Source organism: Podarcis raffonei, chromosome 2 (genome assembly GCF_027172205.1).
Source record: "Podarcis raffonei isolate rPodRaf1 chromosome 2, rPodRaf1.pri, whole genome shotgun sequence".
In the NCBI taxonomy this organism is placed as follows: Eukaryota; Metazoa; Chordata; class Lepidosauria; order Squamata; family Lacertidae; genus Podarcis; species Podarcis raffonei.
Window position 1 is genome coordinate 65,626,030 of NC_070603.1, and position 16,828 is coordinate 65,642,857.

Consider the following 16,828-nt stretch of genomic DNA (forward strand, 5'->3'; position numbering starts at 1 on the left):
CATTTCACAACAAGCTGCAGCTACTGGTAGTCATTCACATGATAGCTATCCAAATGCCAAAACCACAGATACCTTCCCTTCCATAAGGGTGCCCTACCGTAACATTCCCCCGAGTGTTCAGAACAGAAATCCATTAGAATACAATCACAACATTGCTACCCAGATGTTATTTGAAATGGTTTTTAGAGTTTTAGATCTTCATGACATGCACACATAGATGCAGACCAACAATACAGACTTTGTTTTTCAGACAGTGCCTGACGCACAGAGATCCTGTAATTATTCCTCTATGCGTGAGCTCGCCTGAGTATTTCTTATAATTAAGTAAGATGCTGCTATGGTTGTTGTTCAGATGTTCTGTTCAGGGACTCCTAAAGGAAACCTGTGTGTGATGACATGGTTATATAAATATGAGTGGATGCATGTAAACAAGATATCTCTTAAGTAATCATTACTGGCTCTCTTGCTTTCTCTGCTCCACCCTTCAATGCCTTATATAACAGGCATTTAGTTTATATACTGATTATTTTATGCAAGGTTGTGTGTCAGAGGGGGTAATGAAATACATGTGGGTGTTTTTCAATCCTAGCAAAAGGATTGGCTGGTTGGCTAGAACCCTGGAAAGGGTGTTATGTTATACAGCCAGGTTATACAGCAACCAATCACCTATACTTGGCCAATTTAAATAACAAAAAAACAGGCTCCTTTGGTACCCCTGACTTGAATAGTTCTGCTGTCCAGACCCCAGAGCCTTAGAGCCATTAAGCTGCAAGGGACTTGAAGGTCATCTAGCTCATTCCATTCCCATTGCAGGGGGGGGAAGGCAGGATATAAATATGATAAATGAATCTATGCCTAAAAGCACAAAGAGCTTCTCTCCAAATTGCCTTTCTACTGTCGATCCACATGACTTTAAAAAAACACAACATTTTTTCTAATTGGGTTTCAAGATAAGAATACAAATATAAAGAAAAAAGAAAACCTATAACCAAACTTATCCCCTGCAACATTAGAATCCTAGGGAAATGACTGCCTGAGACCAGTGTGACTTGCCACAAAGCAAGTTTAGAGCTCAGTAGGAACTGAAACTTAGGTGATCCAAGCCTATGTGGAATCAGAGAAACCCACAACAAAACACCTTCCCCTCTTCTACTTTATAGACGTGCTTCATTTATGTAAAATGGATTCAAGTTGCAAGAGATTCCAACTAAACATCAGGAATAACCTTTTAACAGTAAGACCTCTTTGACAATAGAATGGTCTCCCTTAGAAGATAGTGGACTCTCCTTCCTGGAAGGTTTTTAAGCAGAGGTTGGATGGCCACCTGTCGTGCATGATCTAGTTGAGTTTCCTGCATTGCAGGGGGTTGGACTAGATTACTTTCGGGCTCCCTTTCCAACTCTACAGTTCTATGATTTCAGATATCTCCTATGTTATTTCCCCTCTCGCTCCCACATTACTTTTTGATGAGCTCTGAGACCCCTAACATCTTCTCTGCTTTGTTAGGGATCAAACAACGTCATCTGAACACTTGTTCAACATTTAGGATTAAAGATAGTAGCTTCTAATTTGCAGCTCCTGCACAGGTCTCTTCCAGTATCCTCCCCTCCCCACTTTGTGAAGCAATTTTTTTTATTTAAAAAAAGTACATACCCATAGTAGTCATTAGTTAAGAACAAACTCAGCAGGAATGTTCAAACGTGTTTGGCTAAATGTTTGATGAGCATGAGACGAGACCTCATGCTCGTATTATATTTCCTTCATGTGGGGGGTGGGGGGAGAATCCTGACTTGCCTGGGATCCAGTAATTGTTTCTACATGTGAAGATAACCATTAGCACATGCAAAATCTGTGTCCTCTCTTCTGCTCTGGGGTTGTCCCCAACCTTCTAGAGCAGGTTTAGGGACTGTGGGGTGGGAGACGCCGGGGGGAGGGAGGAGGTGGTGGGAAAGTTCCATTGCACAATTGGACCACGTTTCATAATTACTTAACAAGTGCCAGAAGCCTAGCCTGCATGCTTAATGCATTTTTGTTTTCCTTTGGGCACTGTGGAGTCATGCTGAAAAAGGCTTGAAAAGCATCCATTAGGTAAGATTTAGAGTATAGATGCAGCAGTTTTGTAGCACCAGCTGGTGGCACTGCTACCTCACTTTTATAGAGCTGATTATGCCATCCTTCCTGCAACAGGGTATTCCACAATGTGAATCCTACCACAATGGTATTTAGTTATTATCACCTTTCACTAAGGCTAGAAGCAGATTGCTTATGAAGGGAGCATTAAACAGAGTATTAAGTTTTAATGGAAAACAAAACAAATACACTTCGTTTTACATGCATTGAACCCAGACACTTCTTCCTTCCTTTCCAAATGCCCTGAAGACATTCTTAGGCAACTCGGCTCATGTCCTCTGCTAGTTGTTGGCTGCCCCAAATTTAATCCTTTTCCTTCTTTTTCTTCTTGTCACCACTGCGAGCCTGTGGCATACAAGAAGAGAGAATGTAATTTGGAGCTGAGAAACATTTCACAATCCCTCAACCTTCTTTCGCCTTTCATTATGATAACCACATTCCAAAAAGCAGAGGCTTCTGTTAGTTCAAGCAGGGATATCTTTTATCAGTGACAGTTTTCATCCTCGCTGCCATTGCTTCTCTTTTCTTCAGAAACAGAAGTGCTTTTGCACCTGAGACCACACAGTTTCTCACTGTATCTGCCCAGAGCATGCCATTACAGGGTGATGATAGCAAGAATGAGGGCAGTCTGGCCCATCCACCAGCCAAAGAAGGAGCAATTATAGGAAACTGCTTACCCCCCCTTCCCTGCTAGAAAAAACACATTCAGCTTCAGCCGCCAGTTGCACTGGGACTGACCATCCATTGGCAACAGAACTTAAAAGTGTGGTGTAGTGGTGTGGGTTTCAGGCTTGTAAATGTCCATACATTATTGCAGTCTACTGTAAGCTGCCTTAACGATCATCCAATCTTAAGGTGGGATATAAATATTCCAATACTTCTCACAGGGGTACTAAAATCTTCATTTGGTTTGTACCACTTCAGACTGCCGTTGGGTGTGGATGGGGGTGTTATGTGATTGTGTGATTCTACATACAGTGGTACCTTGGTTTACGAATAGCCCTGTTTACGAACTATTCAGTTTACGAACTCCGTAAAACTGGAAGTAGTGTTCCGGTTTGTGAACGGAAGCCGAACAGTGGAAGGGCACCGGTGGTGGGAGACCTCATTAGGGAAAGCACGCCTCGGTTTAAGAACAGGTTTTGTTTAAGAACGGACTTCAGGAACGGATTAAGTTCATAAACCAAGGTACCACTGTACAATGAAACCCCCACAGCATAAACTGGCATGTCAAGGAGATGGGTGGTTGTTGATACCACGGAGTGCCTTGCAACATGAAAGTCCACAACTGAAGTCTGAAGTGGCACAGCCCAGACAAAGGTTTACGTCCTCTGTGAAGGACTAGACTGTGTCTGCTGCTAGTACATTGGCAGTGAATACAGGCAGGGCTGCCAATTAGCTTTCCAGCAGGCCTACTGAAAGGCAAACATTTAGAAAGTGGCTCTTTCTTTAACTTGGATAAAAAAAGGGGGGAGTGTTGTCTGCTAAAATAATATGGGACCAAATAATAATCAGCCTCAGCCTCAGCCTCAGCCTCAGCCTCAGCATCGGCATCCCTACCTACCTGCCAGCAGCTGAACCCCTTCCCATTCAGTCTACCAAGCATCTCATTACCTTTTCAGAATCGCTGTCTGAGCTGCTGCTGCTGTCATCATCTTTCCCATCATGCTAGGGAGCAAAAACCAAGCGATTAGACCAGTGGTGGTACAGAACACAGAACTTGGCAGTCACAGGAACATACCATTGTTCCACCTGGCTTGCATCATCTAGCCTGACTTACAGCAGCTCTTCAGAGTTTGAGACAGGGGTCTCTCCCAGCCCTACCCTGGACATGCCAGGGATCAGATCTGCAGCCTTTGGCATACAAAGCGTCTGCTCTGCCTCTGAGCCACAACCATCCCCCTTGCTTAGGGCAAAAAGCAGCTTTGTATATAGAAGGTATCAGATTCAATCCTGGTATCTCTAGAAAGGCCTGGGAAAGACTTGTGGGGAGCTGCTGCTAGTCAGTATATTTGTTTCTTCAATTTCTTACTCACCCTTCCCTATAAGGACACAACAACAACATAAATTTAGACAAAAGCAACCATTTAAAAACCACCAGCCCCAAACAGCCATACTTTTCAGGCAGGTCATAAAAACAACATTCCTTGGCTGTCAGGGTAAGGAGATGCATTGTCAGCCTATGCTGAAAGCTATACAGCATCACGGACTGGGTGGATGCAGTCAAAATGGGGGAAAAGAGAAACCAGAGAACCTAAACTGACAGATCCATCCATCCCTACCATCACAAGACATATGGCAAATTTGGGGGATTTTTTTTTTAAAATGTGGCTGATAAATGGATGGGAATCTTTTGAGATTTTGAATCCTCGACATTTGCCAAAGCTTACATAAATGAACAAAGCCTACTGCATCTTGCAGGATGAGAAGGTAACTGAAAGAAGGCACCTGGGGCCGAATTAGCATCTTGACTTCAATGCATGTCGATGCACTTTGTGCCAGTCATGGACTTCTATGCTGTGATGTGGGAACATGAAAGTGGATTCTAAAGGGTAAAAAAAATCACCGCACTCTCATTCTAGCCTAAAAGCTCACTCATCATGTGCCCTTTGAAAGATGCTACACACCCATCCAGCTGTTTTCCCCCTACATTTCGCAACAGCGTCTTTCTATCTCCCTATTAAATGTTGAGTTCTGTAGGCATTTTCCCCGATTAAAAATTTCCCTTTAATTATCCAAGCTGGTCCCAGGTTGACTCACATACAGAGCAGGGAGGAAACAGTCAGCTGAACTGCATTGCTTTCAAAGGTCTTAAGAAAACAAGTGATGAATCATAGCCAAATAGTGATTGTGGCATGTCATGTCTTGCAGACCCACTGTGTGGGAGCCTCACAGTTAGATAAACAATTCTTCTCAACAGTGGTTTACCAAGATGCACAATCTGAGCCAGTGTCTGTAAAAGATTCTGAGTTTTAAGCCTTCTTTCATAGCCTCCAGTCATAGGCCTTTATTCCAAACTTTCACTACCCTTCACATTCCTATATCTTTCTTCTTGCCACCTAGACTCACATTGGCACAGAGAATATAAAAGTGAAGCAACTACTGTATATATCTTTTTGAAGTGTTACACAAATAAATGAATTTCCTGATCTGCGTAAATGTATTCCTCGTGGAGGATGTTGGTAGAATGTGGTCAGTCCTTTGCAGCCACTGACATCACCTATAATTTGAACTCCCATTGTAGGACAAATTCTCACAAACTGCAACATCATGTAATTAATTGGATCAATGCAGCTTTACAGGAGCAGCTGCTGCCTCAGAGTGATAAATAGTTCTGCCATCTGAGCAGAAGAAACGAGCTTGCAGTAGCTCCGATGTGATGATTTCATATGGCACAGACAGTGAATGAGCTATTAAAGATTTCCATGCTACTTCATAAAATTGGATTGTGTTTACTGTATTGATTTTTGCAAATTCATGCATCAGGATATACAAAGTTAGCCAATGACCATCATTCTGTGGGGCATTTGGAATGGTTTTAAAGAGTACTAGTAAACTAAATTTTATTTACACTAGATACACTGAAATTAACGAACATGACTAAGGTCCATTACTTTCAATGGGTCTACTCTCACTTGCGGAGTAAGCAGGGGGCAGGGGGAATGCACCGTCCCCGGCAGCGCAATCCTGGTGGGGTGCCATCGCAGCTGCCTCCCTGCCCATGCTGGGCACCACACCCCCGCAGGCAGCAGGCCACGCCCCCAGAATGTGTGTCACACCCCCTGGATGAACATCAGCCACACCCACGCCTGCTTTCCACCCCCCCAGTGCTGGAGCATGAAACTCCGCCACTGTCTACTCTAAGTAAAACTTACTTGAAAACCACTCAAAGGCTTTCAGGACATTGTACTGAGGAATCATCTGTCTCACCAAATGAAAGAGACTGAAGGTGTGTATGCATAACCATTTACTCCGACTCCAGTGCTCTCTCACCACTGATGTTTGAAGCCATGTGCACCCTGACAATCACCACAGTCTGTATCTATTTTGTAGTTTGATGAAACCACCTTACATCAGACTTCAGAGTTAAGCTGAGATGTGTGTATTTGAGACATTCGCAGATGACAACTCATGAACAGGTGACAGCTTCACTTGAGGGACTTCACTTGAAGGGAACCAAGCAAGTAAATGTGCATTGGGTGGAGACATGCCTCCCAACTGTAAGAAAAGCCACCTCTAATTCAGCATCCTTTTTCTTACCTTTTTCTCCTTTTTCTTTTTCTTATCTTTCTTCTCACCCTCTTTGTGGCTTTTTTCCTTTTCTTTTTCCTTTTCCTTCTCGTCTCTCCCAAACACTAATGGTTATGAGATGAAAGAAAACAGAGAAACAGGAAGCAGAGATGCTGTGACGTTTACAAAGTGAAGTCAAAGATCCATCACCTTCATCTGCATTCCCCAGCCAAGAAAACTTCCAAACACTATTGCAGTGGTAGCCATCCTTGCTTTTGCCAAGTGTGCCACATGCCAAGGCTTTGCAGGTCTGCTTCTCTGCTATAGGCACTTTACCAAAGGCCCTTCAGCCTTCAGTCTAGGAATGCCACAAACCACTGTTGTGTATGCCACAATTTGGTCATCCATGCTTTTTTGCAAAGATGGGGAACCTATAGCTCACTAGATGCTACTGGATGCTTCAGCCTGTATGGGAGATGATGGGAGCTGTAGTCCAACAATATCTGGAGAGCAACTAGTTTCCATCCTTGCTTTAGTGGGTAGTTAAGGTGTCCTCCAGATGTTCTGAACTACACCTTCCATCACCACCGGCCATGGGCCATTCTGAATGGGGCTGATGGGAACTGAAGTTCACAGTGTCTGGTGGGCATCATATTGGCTAACCCTTGATAGTGTACCAGTAGGAAAAAAGCAAGAAATTAGCTGTACAAAAGACTAATTCTACTGTCTGGATTTTTCACATAGGATCTATAATCAAGTAGATGGCTATCTCTGATGGCCTCAGAACAAAAGTGAGAAGGAATATGGAAAAAGGAAAGTCAGCCTTGAGCCTTCAGGAAGCCAAGAGGGCAGACCAGCTGGGCATATTAGTCTTGCAAGAAAATAGCCTGTTTTAGTTTATGAATGGCATTACACACTCATCTCCGAAGATTAGAAACTACAGGGGCAACTCAGATACGACACTGAGTATTTGAGGGCTTCAGTATCGTAACTGCTGTTCATGACACTTTCTGCTCTATTGAGATGCAGGGATCAGGTGTATTTCAGAATGCCAAACATTGTCCCTAAGAACATAAGGAAGCCCTGCTGGATCAAGCTAAAGGCCTATCCAGTGCAGTGACTCATCACAGTGGCCAATCAGTTGCCCATGGGAAGCTTGAAAGCACTTCCCACTTGTGGTTCACAGCAGCAGGTATTCAGAGACTCTGACAGTTGGTGTAGAACATAGCAATTGGGCTTGCAGAATGCTGCACAAGTGGAAACAGGTGCTGGTGATTTGAGAGAGTTTTTATTATGTTAACTTCTCAGGGAGGCCCAAGGGGTTCCAACGCTTGAGGTAAAATGCCCTGCTGCTGCCCACACGATGGGGGAAGAAGCTTCGTAAGGAGTCTCCCCTGCTAGGTGGTGGGGGAAATCCATTCCAGATCCCCTCCCTCCCACCGGCCAAGGGGTTTTGCATATCCTTTCAGGAGAAGCCAGTGCAAAGCCCTACCACACTACCATGTGGTGGAACCCTTCTCGCTGACTCAGTAGGAGGGGAGGCATTCCACAGAGCTTTGCCACCAGTCCCTCTCTGCCCCTAGAGGCTGGGAAGACCAACGGCAAAGCTGGGCAACGGAATAGGGTAATGCTGCCTGAGAGGTGCTGCCTGAGGCAACTGCCTCACCCAGCTTCATGTACGGTAACTACTTCTTTGTTAACAGAAGTATTCTCAGTATAGATACAAAGCAAAAGTGACCCACCTTTTAAAATGGAAGACATTCTTCAGTCGTGATGCAGCTCTTGCCGGGAGGAAATGTAGATGTATTAGTATTTAAACCTGTTTCCTAAGGCCACACAATGCACATTCCCAGTATATCAAGGGGACTGGTAAGAATTTGGAAGGGGTAGGAGAAAAAGACTGTGAAAAGGTTATTGGAGGCAAGGGGATTTTTACATGGGAGACAAAATATTTCTGCCATGGGGTTGCTCCAAATACCCTGATTTAAATTGTCTTCAGGAGACTTGCCTTGAGAGAGTATATATCATCCTAGCACATACAAAAGAATCTGGTTTTGCCTGTTATTATTTGGCCTCACCCACCTCCACCACTATATAACATACACGGACAGATTAGCCAGCACTGGATAAGCAAATTGACTAATTTTGTGTAGCAAAAGAGGAAAAGTTTAGTTCCTCCCGATTCCCCAGCTAAGGCTGAATAAACCAGCAAAACCACTACAGAGGAACTCAGGCACATAAAGTCAATGCAAATTTCACCATCCTGCATACGCTTATTTTCCTATGCAAATCTGGCAAGCCCTAACTTTTACTTTTCCTGTAGATTTGTCTCTGGGTGAAGTCTTAATCCACAACTGAGACAGCATCTTTCTCCCCCTAAAAGGTGAAGAACCTATGCCGCAAGGCAAAATGTCCCAAACCTTAGTTCAGTAAGTGATATGTAATGCAAACAGCCTAAAATCAATAGACTCCTCCAAATGCACATGCAAAATATAGTGTCTTCTATAAACACAGAATGAGAATCAAGTTAAATTTTCTTAATGGGAGAAAAGGAAAGCAGGTAAACGAAAGCAACCTTACCTGGTAGGGAAGAAAGAAAAGCAGCCTTGCCTCTCCAATGTTCTTTTGACCTATGGAACTTCCGTCCCTGCCGCCTTGTCATTTGTGCTCTCTCCTCCCATATTGCAACATGGACAAGAAGAAAAACTTGTTCCACCCACCCCAGGCGCCGCACACAATCAGGGAGTGTCCTTTTTGTAGATGCTGTCCTTCTCAGGCATTCAGTAATCCTGGCATACCTTCTACCAGAAAGGTCTGGTTCAAAGCAGTTAGGACAATCCTGCAGCACATTTGAGATATCTTTCCCTTATCGCTTCACAGTTAGAATTAAGCCACTGAATCAAATGGTAGTCAGCTGCAGGGCAGCCCAATACTATTGGCCACCTGAGTCAAAGGACCGTCTTGCATCTCCCCACTCCCCATTCCACGTACAAGAGCTGATTGCAGTGATAGTTGAATCTTGCTAACCTTAGGGATAGCAATCTCCTAAGGTCAGCAGGCTGGTTGAAGGAGTGTAGTGTAAGCTGCAAGTCTCAGCACTGGCTTCCTCACTCTGTGATGGGTGAAATCTCCTCTTGATTCAAGAACTTGTTTTTTATTTATCAACTTTGCGGGGGGGTGTCCCAGAGTTCTCTCCTGGCTCGTAGAGTTTATTCACTCATTTCATTCTTATCCCACCCTTCCTCTAAGAACTCAGAGTAGCATATAAGATATATACCCCTCCAGCTTTGATCCACAAAACAATCCTGCAAGGTAGGTCAGGATGAGAGTGGCTGGTCCAAGATCTGAACTAAGGATAGAAACATCTACACATCTCTGGGGCATGTAATACAGTCGTACCTTGGAAGTCGAATGGAATCCGTTCCGGAAGTCCGTTTGACTTCAAAAACGTTCGGAAACCAAAGCACAGCTTCTGATTGGCTGCAGGAAGCTCCTTCAGCCAATTGGAAGCTGTGGAAGCCCCGTTGGATGTTCAGCTTCCAAAAGAACGTTTGAAAACTGGAACACTCCCAGGTTTCGATTGTTCAGGAGCCGATTTGTTCAGGAGCCAATGCGTTCAAGATCCAAGGTATGACTCTATCAGCATCTTTAAAGGAGTGTTCCCTGCAGGCCATAAACAAACAAATATTCTGAGCTAGGCAACTTCACTGTGGACTTTGTTGTCTGCTCTAGGTGGCTGCTGCTCCAGCGACAGGTATCCCATCTGTGCAAGTGACTTGATGGCATGTTCCTCTTGTGTTTCACTTGCAGCTTCTTTGCTTTGCAAGGGCAACCTGCCTATTAGGGTCCAAAGCAGTAATAAAGTAGAAGCCAGAGGAAGAAGCCGTTGTGTTGCTTTCTGCCCAGAAATACCACTTCATTATGAAACGTTAGGATGGAGAACTAGGAATAATGTAGTATACTATTTTATTATTAACAAAAGGCATCTTTGGGGTGTGGATTTGTATGCAGTAGTATTACTATTCCTAGAATGACCTCATTCAAAACCACAAACTGTAGTCAACACACCCATTCCTTTTCAGTATCACACCCACCACCTTCCCTCCAGGGTCACTATTTATCTGATGATCTGCCTTTCCATGCAGATAAATAGGTGATGTGTTGCCCACTGCTAGCGTGGAGGAAATTTTTTATTATACACCGACTTCTGTTGTCACATTAGGGAAAACACAAGCACCTGTATATTTCCCTTTGTGGGGCAGACATTTGCTTAGATGACATTTGCATCGGCAAACTACCCTCTCCTCCTTCCTGGGCACCAGGCTGCCAGTCTCAATTCACTCCTCCTCCATCTGAAGGTGCTTTTTGGGGGGGAGGGAAATACGTTTAGGGAGAATGGAGACCCACTTGCAAATCTCCATCATCTCTTCTAATTTGACCATCATAGAAAGCCTAACCACAAGTACATGTAACACATGTGTTTCACAGGGGCAGACTTCAGTCTTTCAAATTTCAATGGCACCCTGTGCAAGGCAAAAACTCGGCACCCTCCCATGTCTTGCCTTCCATCCTGATCAATTCACTATGTCATATTTTTGATATCCTGCAGCACCCGCTAGGCTCAACACCCAGTTCAGAACTCATCGTACTGCCCTAAATCCGCCTTTGTGTTTCACTTTCACTACATTTTACTTTCAGAAAGTGCTTCTAGTCTTACCATTTGTTCTCGGCACTCTGAGTATTGCCAGTTGCTTGCCTGGCTGATGAAGCCCACGCTGTCAGCAGATGTTCATAACTGACGACATTCATGTCATTCATTGTAGAAAATGTGGCCAGTAGCCATATTGTTTGAGGGGCCAATCATTCACAACACTTCATTTCTGTTTCAGGTTAGAAAAATCACTTAACGTTTTTGACAGCTCCGTAATATGACACGAATTCAATTTTTTCTCAGCTGTTGACAGTGGATAGATTTCCATGGAATCTACTTAACAGGCTTATTAAATCTGATGCATCTGGTCCTGCTTAGCACTCCTGTCCTTTTTTCTTTAAGTATTACATGCTGTACTTGGTAAGTTGCATACTAAACATACCAAGCTGCCCCTTTAATTTTGGAGCAGTCTTTAAAACAAAAGGGAATGAATGGGCTTGCTTCCCTCTCCCCACTCTGATGTGATTAAGTGTGTACAGGTAGGAAGAGAGCCTACATAACAGCAAGGCTTGGGGAAAGATTGTGGACAGCTGGCCATGTCAGAAGCCATTGTTGTTTCAGGCAGTACCAGACCTCCAGCAGGGATAGGATTGGTGTATGAATGCACAGAAGCTACAAGCAAATAGGGCTATGGAATTGCTTTTATTAGCTGCATAATAGAAAAGAGATGTTATGTGGCCTGCAAATGGCACAATTATATTTGCACTGGGGAGATATTTCCTGCCTTTAAAACAGGAGCGGGGAACTTTTGACCCTCCAGATGATGTTGGACTCCAACTCCCATCAACCCAAGCAAATATGGCTAATGGTCAGGGATGATAGGAGTTCTAGTCCAACCACAGGTTCCCTATCCCTGCTTTAGAATAGCACATTCTGTCTTCTTAAATTCAAATTTACATGGCTGGTATTGCAGACATACACAAGCCTATGTTTGCTCAATCCCTGCTCAACATGCATCAGGTTTCCTGTTTTATGGAACCACCTTACTACTTCTATAACATATTTGTATGTGCATTTACTTTCAGATCAGGGCCTGCTTTTGAAAATGGTGCATACCTAAAACCCAGAGTCAACATATTCCTATGCTTTCTCACAGTATCAGGTCAGCAAGTCTCCGTGTCTCGAGGGATGACATAATCCACTTTTTAATAGGCAGGTACAAGCAGGTTCGGGGATGTGGGTGGCGCTGTGGGTTAAACCACAGAGCCTAGGACTTGCCGATCAGAAGGTCGGTGGTTCGAATCCCCGCGACAGGGTGAGCTCCCGTTGCTCGGTCCCTGCTCCTGCCAACCTAGCAGTTTGAAAGCACGTCAAAGTGCAAGTAGATAAATAGGTACCGCTCCAGCGGGAAGGTAAACGGCGTTTCCGTGTGCTGCTCTGGTTCGCCAGAAGCGGCTTAGTCATGCTGGCCACATGACCCGGAAGCTGATCAGAGCTTGCAGGGCAGCGGCTGTAGAAGGAGCAAAAAGGGTTTTCTCGTGTGTGTGTGTTTCTTTGTGGCTGATTAGCTGCTCTCCCTGTGCAAAGGTCAGAGGGGGTAGGGTTTCTGTTGAGGCAGGTGATTAGCTGTGGGAGGAGCTTATCAGAGCTTGCAGGGCAGCGGCGCGCGCCTAGTGGCGCGCGCAGTTTGATCCATCTTATAGATTTAGGGGAGCTAGTCTCGAACGTTTGTTGGGGGAAACCTAGGTTTTTTTTGGGGGGGGAGTTATTTGTCCTGTCTTCACGCTTCTTATGATGGAGGACCGCTGTAGCCACCCCCAACGACATGTTCTCAAGATGGAGGGTGAGGGAACAGCTGCAGTCACCTGCGGTTCCTGCGCAATGTTTGCCATCTTGCCAAAGGTTGCAGGCAGCTTTACCTGCAGCAATTGCATGTTGATTGCCCTCTTAAAAGACAAAGTCCAGCAACTGGAGGAACGTGTAGCTACGCTCCAAAGAATTAGAGAGCTGGAGCTCTTCTTGGAAGCAACAGAGCACACCGTCTCCACCAAGGAGGAGACAGGGGACTCCCCTGAGAAGGAGGCTAGTTCACCAACACAGGAGCCAGATATATGGAGAAATGTGACTCAAAGAAGTAGGAGGCCCAGGGTTCGCTCTGATTGTTTAAAAATACACAATCGCTTTGAGGTCCTCTCCCCTAGCATGGAAGACGAAGAGCAGACTCCATTTGAGGATCTCTCCCTCATTACAGTCGATCAGGTATATGAAGACGAGCAGCAAAGTCAGTCCTCAGGGAATGTGCAGGCGACCGTGGAACGGACAGCTCACGGAAGAACCCCGACCAAACCTAAGAGGAGGCGTGTAGTGGTGATAGGGGATTCCCTACTGAGGGGAACAGAAGCAGTGATCTGTGGGCCTGACAAGATGTCTCGGGAAGTGTGCTGTCTCCCCGGGGCTAAGATCCAAGATGTAACTGAATGACTGCAAGGAATCATAAAACCCACTGACAAATACCCCTTCCTCTTGGTTCATGTGGGAACCAATGACACTGCAAGCAATAGCCTCCAGAAGATCAAAAGAGACTACGAGGCTCTGGGCAGGAAATTGAAGCAATTAAATGCACAAATTGTCATCTCATCTGTATTCCCAGTTGAACGACGTGGCCCAGGGAGAGAAGGAAACAGTCTGTGAGCACCTAGAAAGGAATGCTGTGATCACCAATAGTCAGCATGGATTTCTGAAAAATAAGTCATGTCAGACTAACCTGATCTCATTTTTTGACAGAATTACAAGCCTGGTAGATGAAGGGAATGCAGTGGATGTAGCCTACCTTGATTTCAGCAAGGCATTTGACAAGGTGCCCCATGATATTCTTGTAAAGAAGCTGGTAAAATGCGGTCTTGACTATGCTACCACTCAGTGGATTTGTAACTGGCTGGCTGACCGGACCCAAAGGGTGCTCATCAATGGTTCCTCTTCATCCTGGAGAAGAGTGACTAGTGGGGTGCCACAGGGTTCTGTCTTGGGCCCAGTCTTATTCAACATCTTTATCAACGACTTGGATGATGGACTCAAGGGCATCCTGATCAAATTTGCAGATGACACCAAACTGGGAGGGGTGGCTAACACCCCAGAGGACAGGATCACACTTCAAAACGACCTTGACAGATTAGAGAACTGGGCCAAAACAAACAAGATGAATTTTAACAGGGAGAAATGTAAAGTATTGCACTTGGGCAAAAAAAAATGAGAGGCACAAATACAAGATGGGTGACATCTGGCTTGAGAGCAGTACATGTGAAAAGGATCTAGGAGTCTTGGTTGACCACAAACTTGACATGAGCCAACAGTGTGACGCGGCAGCTAAAAAAGCCAATGCAATTCTGGGCTGCATCAATAGGAGTATAGCATCTAGATCAAGGGAAGTAATAGTGCCACTGTATTCTGCTCTGGTCAGACCTCACCTGGAGTACTGTGTCCAGTTCTGGGCACCACAGTTCAAGAAGGACACTGACAAACTGGAACGTGTCCAGAGGAGGGCAACCAAAATGGTCAAAGGCCTGGAAACGATGCCTTATGAGGAACGGCTAAGGGAGCTGGGCATGTTTAGCCTGGAGAAGAGGAGGTTAAGGGGTGATATGATAGCCATGTTCAAATATATAAAAGGATGTCACATAGAGGAGGGAGAAAGGTTGTTTTCTGCTGCTCCAGAGAAGTGGACTTGGAGCAATGGATCCAAACTACAAGAAAGAAGATTCCACCTAAACATTAGGAAGAACTTCCTGACAGTAAGAGCTGTTCGACAGTGGAATTTGCTGCCAAGGAGTGTGGTGGAGTCTCCTTCTTTGGAGGTCTTTAAGCAGAGGCTTGACAACCATATATCAGAAGTGCTCTGATGGTGTTTCCTGCTTGGCAGGGGGTTGGACTCGATGGCCCTTGTGGTCTCTTCCAACTCTATGATTCTATGATTCTATCATTCTGTACACCGGCTCCCTCGGTCTGTAAAGCAAGATGAGCACCGCAACCCCAGAGTTGGTCACGACTGGACCTAATGGTCAGGGGTCCCCTTACCTTTACCTTTACAAGCAGGTTCAACTACTTAAATGTAGAGCCTTAGGGCCACTTCCTAGACCCAGGCCCTGCTTAAGATGATGGATTACAATAGGTTTAAGCATGCTTAACTCTCTATTAGATTGTAGCTATGGACGGAATGGCTAGAAACAGAGACAATTGGTCAATACTGGAAACTGAGAATATCTATATTATTTTCAAAGCATTTACCCTTAATTTAATGAACACAAGACCATGCTGAATCAGGCCAATGGCCCATCCAGTCCAGCATCCTGTTCTCACAGGGGGCAGACCACATGCCTGTGGGAAGCAGGACATGAGGCACAATGGAACTCGGCTCACCTGCGATTCCCAGCCACCAGTATTCAGAGGCACACTGCATCTGGCAGTAGAGGTAGAACACAGCCCTTGCGGCTAGTAGCCATGCATAGCCTTGTCCTCCATGAACTGGGTTAATCCTCTTCTAAAGCCATCCAGTTGGTGGTCCTTCTTGCAGAGAGTGAGTTCCATAGTTCGACTATGCAATGTATAAATAAGTCCTTTTGTTTTATAGGTGCTGAATCTTCTGACATTCAGCTTCAATGTCCACAAGTTCCGGTGTTAGGAGGGAGCAAAAATATTTCTCTATCCACTTTCTCCAACCCATGTAATGTCACCCTCTTACTCACCTTATCTCTAAACTAACAAGTCCCCAAATAATGCATCTTTTCCTCTTAGGGGAATTGTGTGTTTTTTTAACCTATGGTCTTAAGATGCAATTTACTTCCGCTTATCTTTTCAATGTATTTTTTATATAAAAATGTTTGTGTGTGTTATTTTCACTAATGTGTGAATTTATCTTAGTATACGTATGTTTGTACACATCACTGGCATTGCAAAACGCAGAGAAGTTTGAATTTGGAAGCTGGATGTTTTTTGGTTCACATATTGATTTGGATTGGCGCAAATCAGGTAAGCTCACCTTTAAGCATGAACGGAGTTGAACTTTTCCTCCAGTAAAGGCATTAAGATTGTGGGAACAGCCTTTAAAGTAAATTCTGATTGGCTACAGAGACTGACATCAGAGATGCAGCACCTCTCACAATTGGACAAAATAACTGTCCCTCTCCATCAAGGGGTCAGCTTTTACTGCTCTCAAATCCCCATAAATAGATGAAGTCTCATGTCAGTATTTATTTTCTTCCTATAATCATCAAAGTCGCTCTTAGAATCTCTTCTACTCTGAAACCCAATACTCTGCTGAAGCAAGTAAAATATAAATAGCTATGTTTAAAGAAGGTTGGTTGTTAAGCTAGAATTTCACAAAGCTTTCTTACGTCCTGTGTCCTCTGGGCATTAGGAAGTATAGTCAAAGCTCCTTACTGTTTTAACGTTTCTAGAGCTGGGATGAAGATAGGACTCCTTGGAAGTGGGACTTGACAGGTAGAATATTCAGTCTAGGATTAGCCTATGGTGGCAGACCATTACAATTCTTTTCTGTGAGTATCTTTATACAAAAAAGAGCCCCAACCACCCAATAACACCAGCTAGCATAATTCAGGTCCAAGCTTCAATCTTATACAAACTTACTCAAGGGCACACTTCATTGGGCACCCCCCAGTGGGACTTGTCTCCAAATGCACAGGATCACACAATGCAACATGTGCAACTTAACTTTCTTTGCAACTAGCTGAATATTTTACTGAATATGCTGAAGGATGGAAATCTATAACCATTTTTCTTTAGGGGAAAGATACCCTTAGGACC

At 44.5% G+C, this 16,828-nt stretch overlaps 1 protein-coding gene across 2 annotated transcripts; it reads right to left on the bottom strand.

Annotated features, from left to right (window-relative positions):
* Positions 1 to 2,282: 2,282 nt before the first annotated feature.
* LOC128407992 (protein FAM133-like) lies at positions 2,283 to 9,038 on the bottom strand. 2 transcript variants are annotated; one of them, XR_008328949.1, is made up of 5 exons: positions 8,941 to 9,038; positions 8,103 to 8,141; positions 6,391 to 6,485; positions 3,745 to 3,798; positions 2,283 to 2,475 (listed from the first exon to the last, which is right to left on the bottom strand). XR_008328949.1 is itself a non-coding variant. In XM_053377079.1 (4 exons), exons 1-4 carry the CDS (start codon positions 9,020 to 9,022, stop codon positions 2,434 to 2,436), a joined length of 273 nt encoding a protein of 90 aa, XP_053233054.1. In that variant the 5' UTR covers positions 9,023 to 9,037; the 3' UTR covers positions 2,283 to 2,433. The 2 variants fall into 2 exon arrangements, 1 of the variants encoding a protein (XP_053233054.1); XM_053377079.1 differs by lacking the exon at positions 8,103 to 8,141 and having other exon boundaries at positions 8,941 to 9,037.
* Positions 9,039 to 16,828: the final 7,790 nt, after the last annotated feature.

Excerpts from the sequence above, each read along its gene's own strand:
- LOC128407992 (XM_053377079.1), bottom strand. The coding sequence starts at position 9,022 with ATGACAAGGCGGCAGGGACGGAAGTTCCATAGGTCAAAAGAACATTGG. Across the intron at positions 3,799-6,390 it reads AAAAGAAAAAGGAGAAAAAG|CATGATGGGAAAGATGATGA; the intron begins GTAAGAAAAAGG and ends TTTGCTCCCTAG. Across the intron at positions 2,476-3,744 it reads CAGACAGCGATTCTGAAAAG|GCTCGCAGTGGTGACAAGAA; the intron begins GTAATGAGATGC and ends TGTATGCCACAG.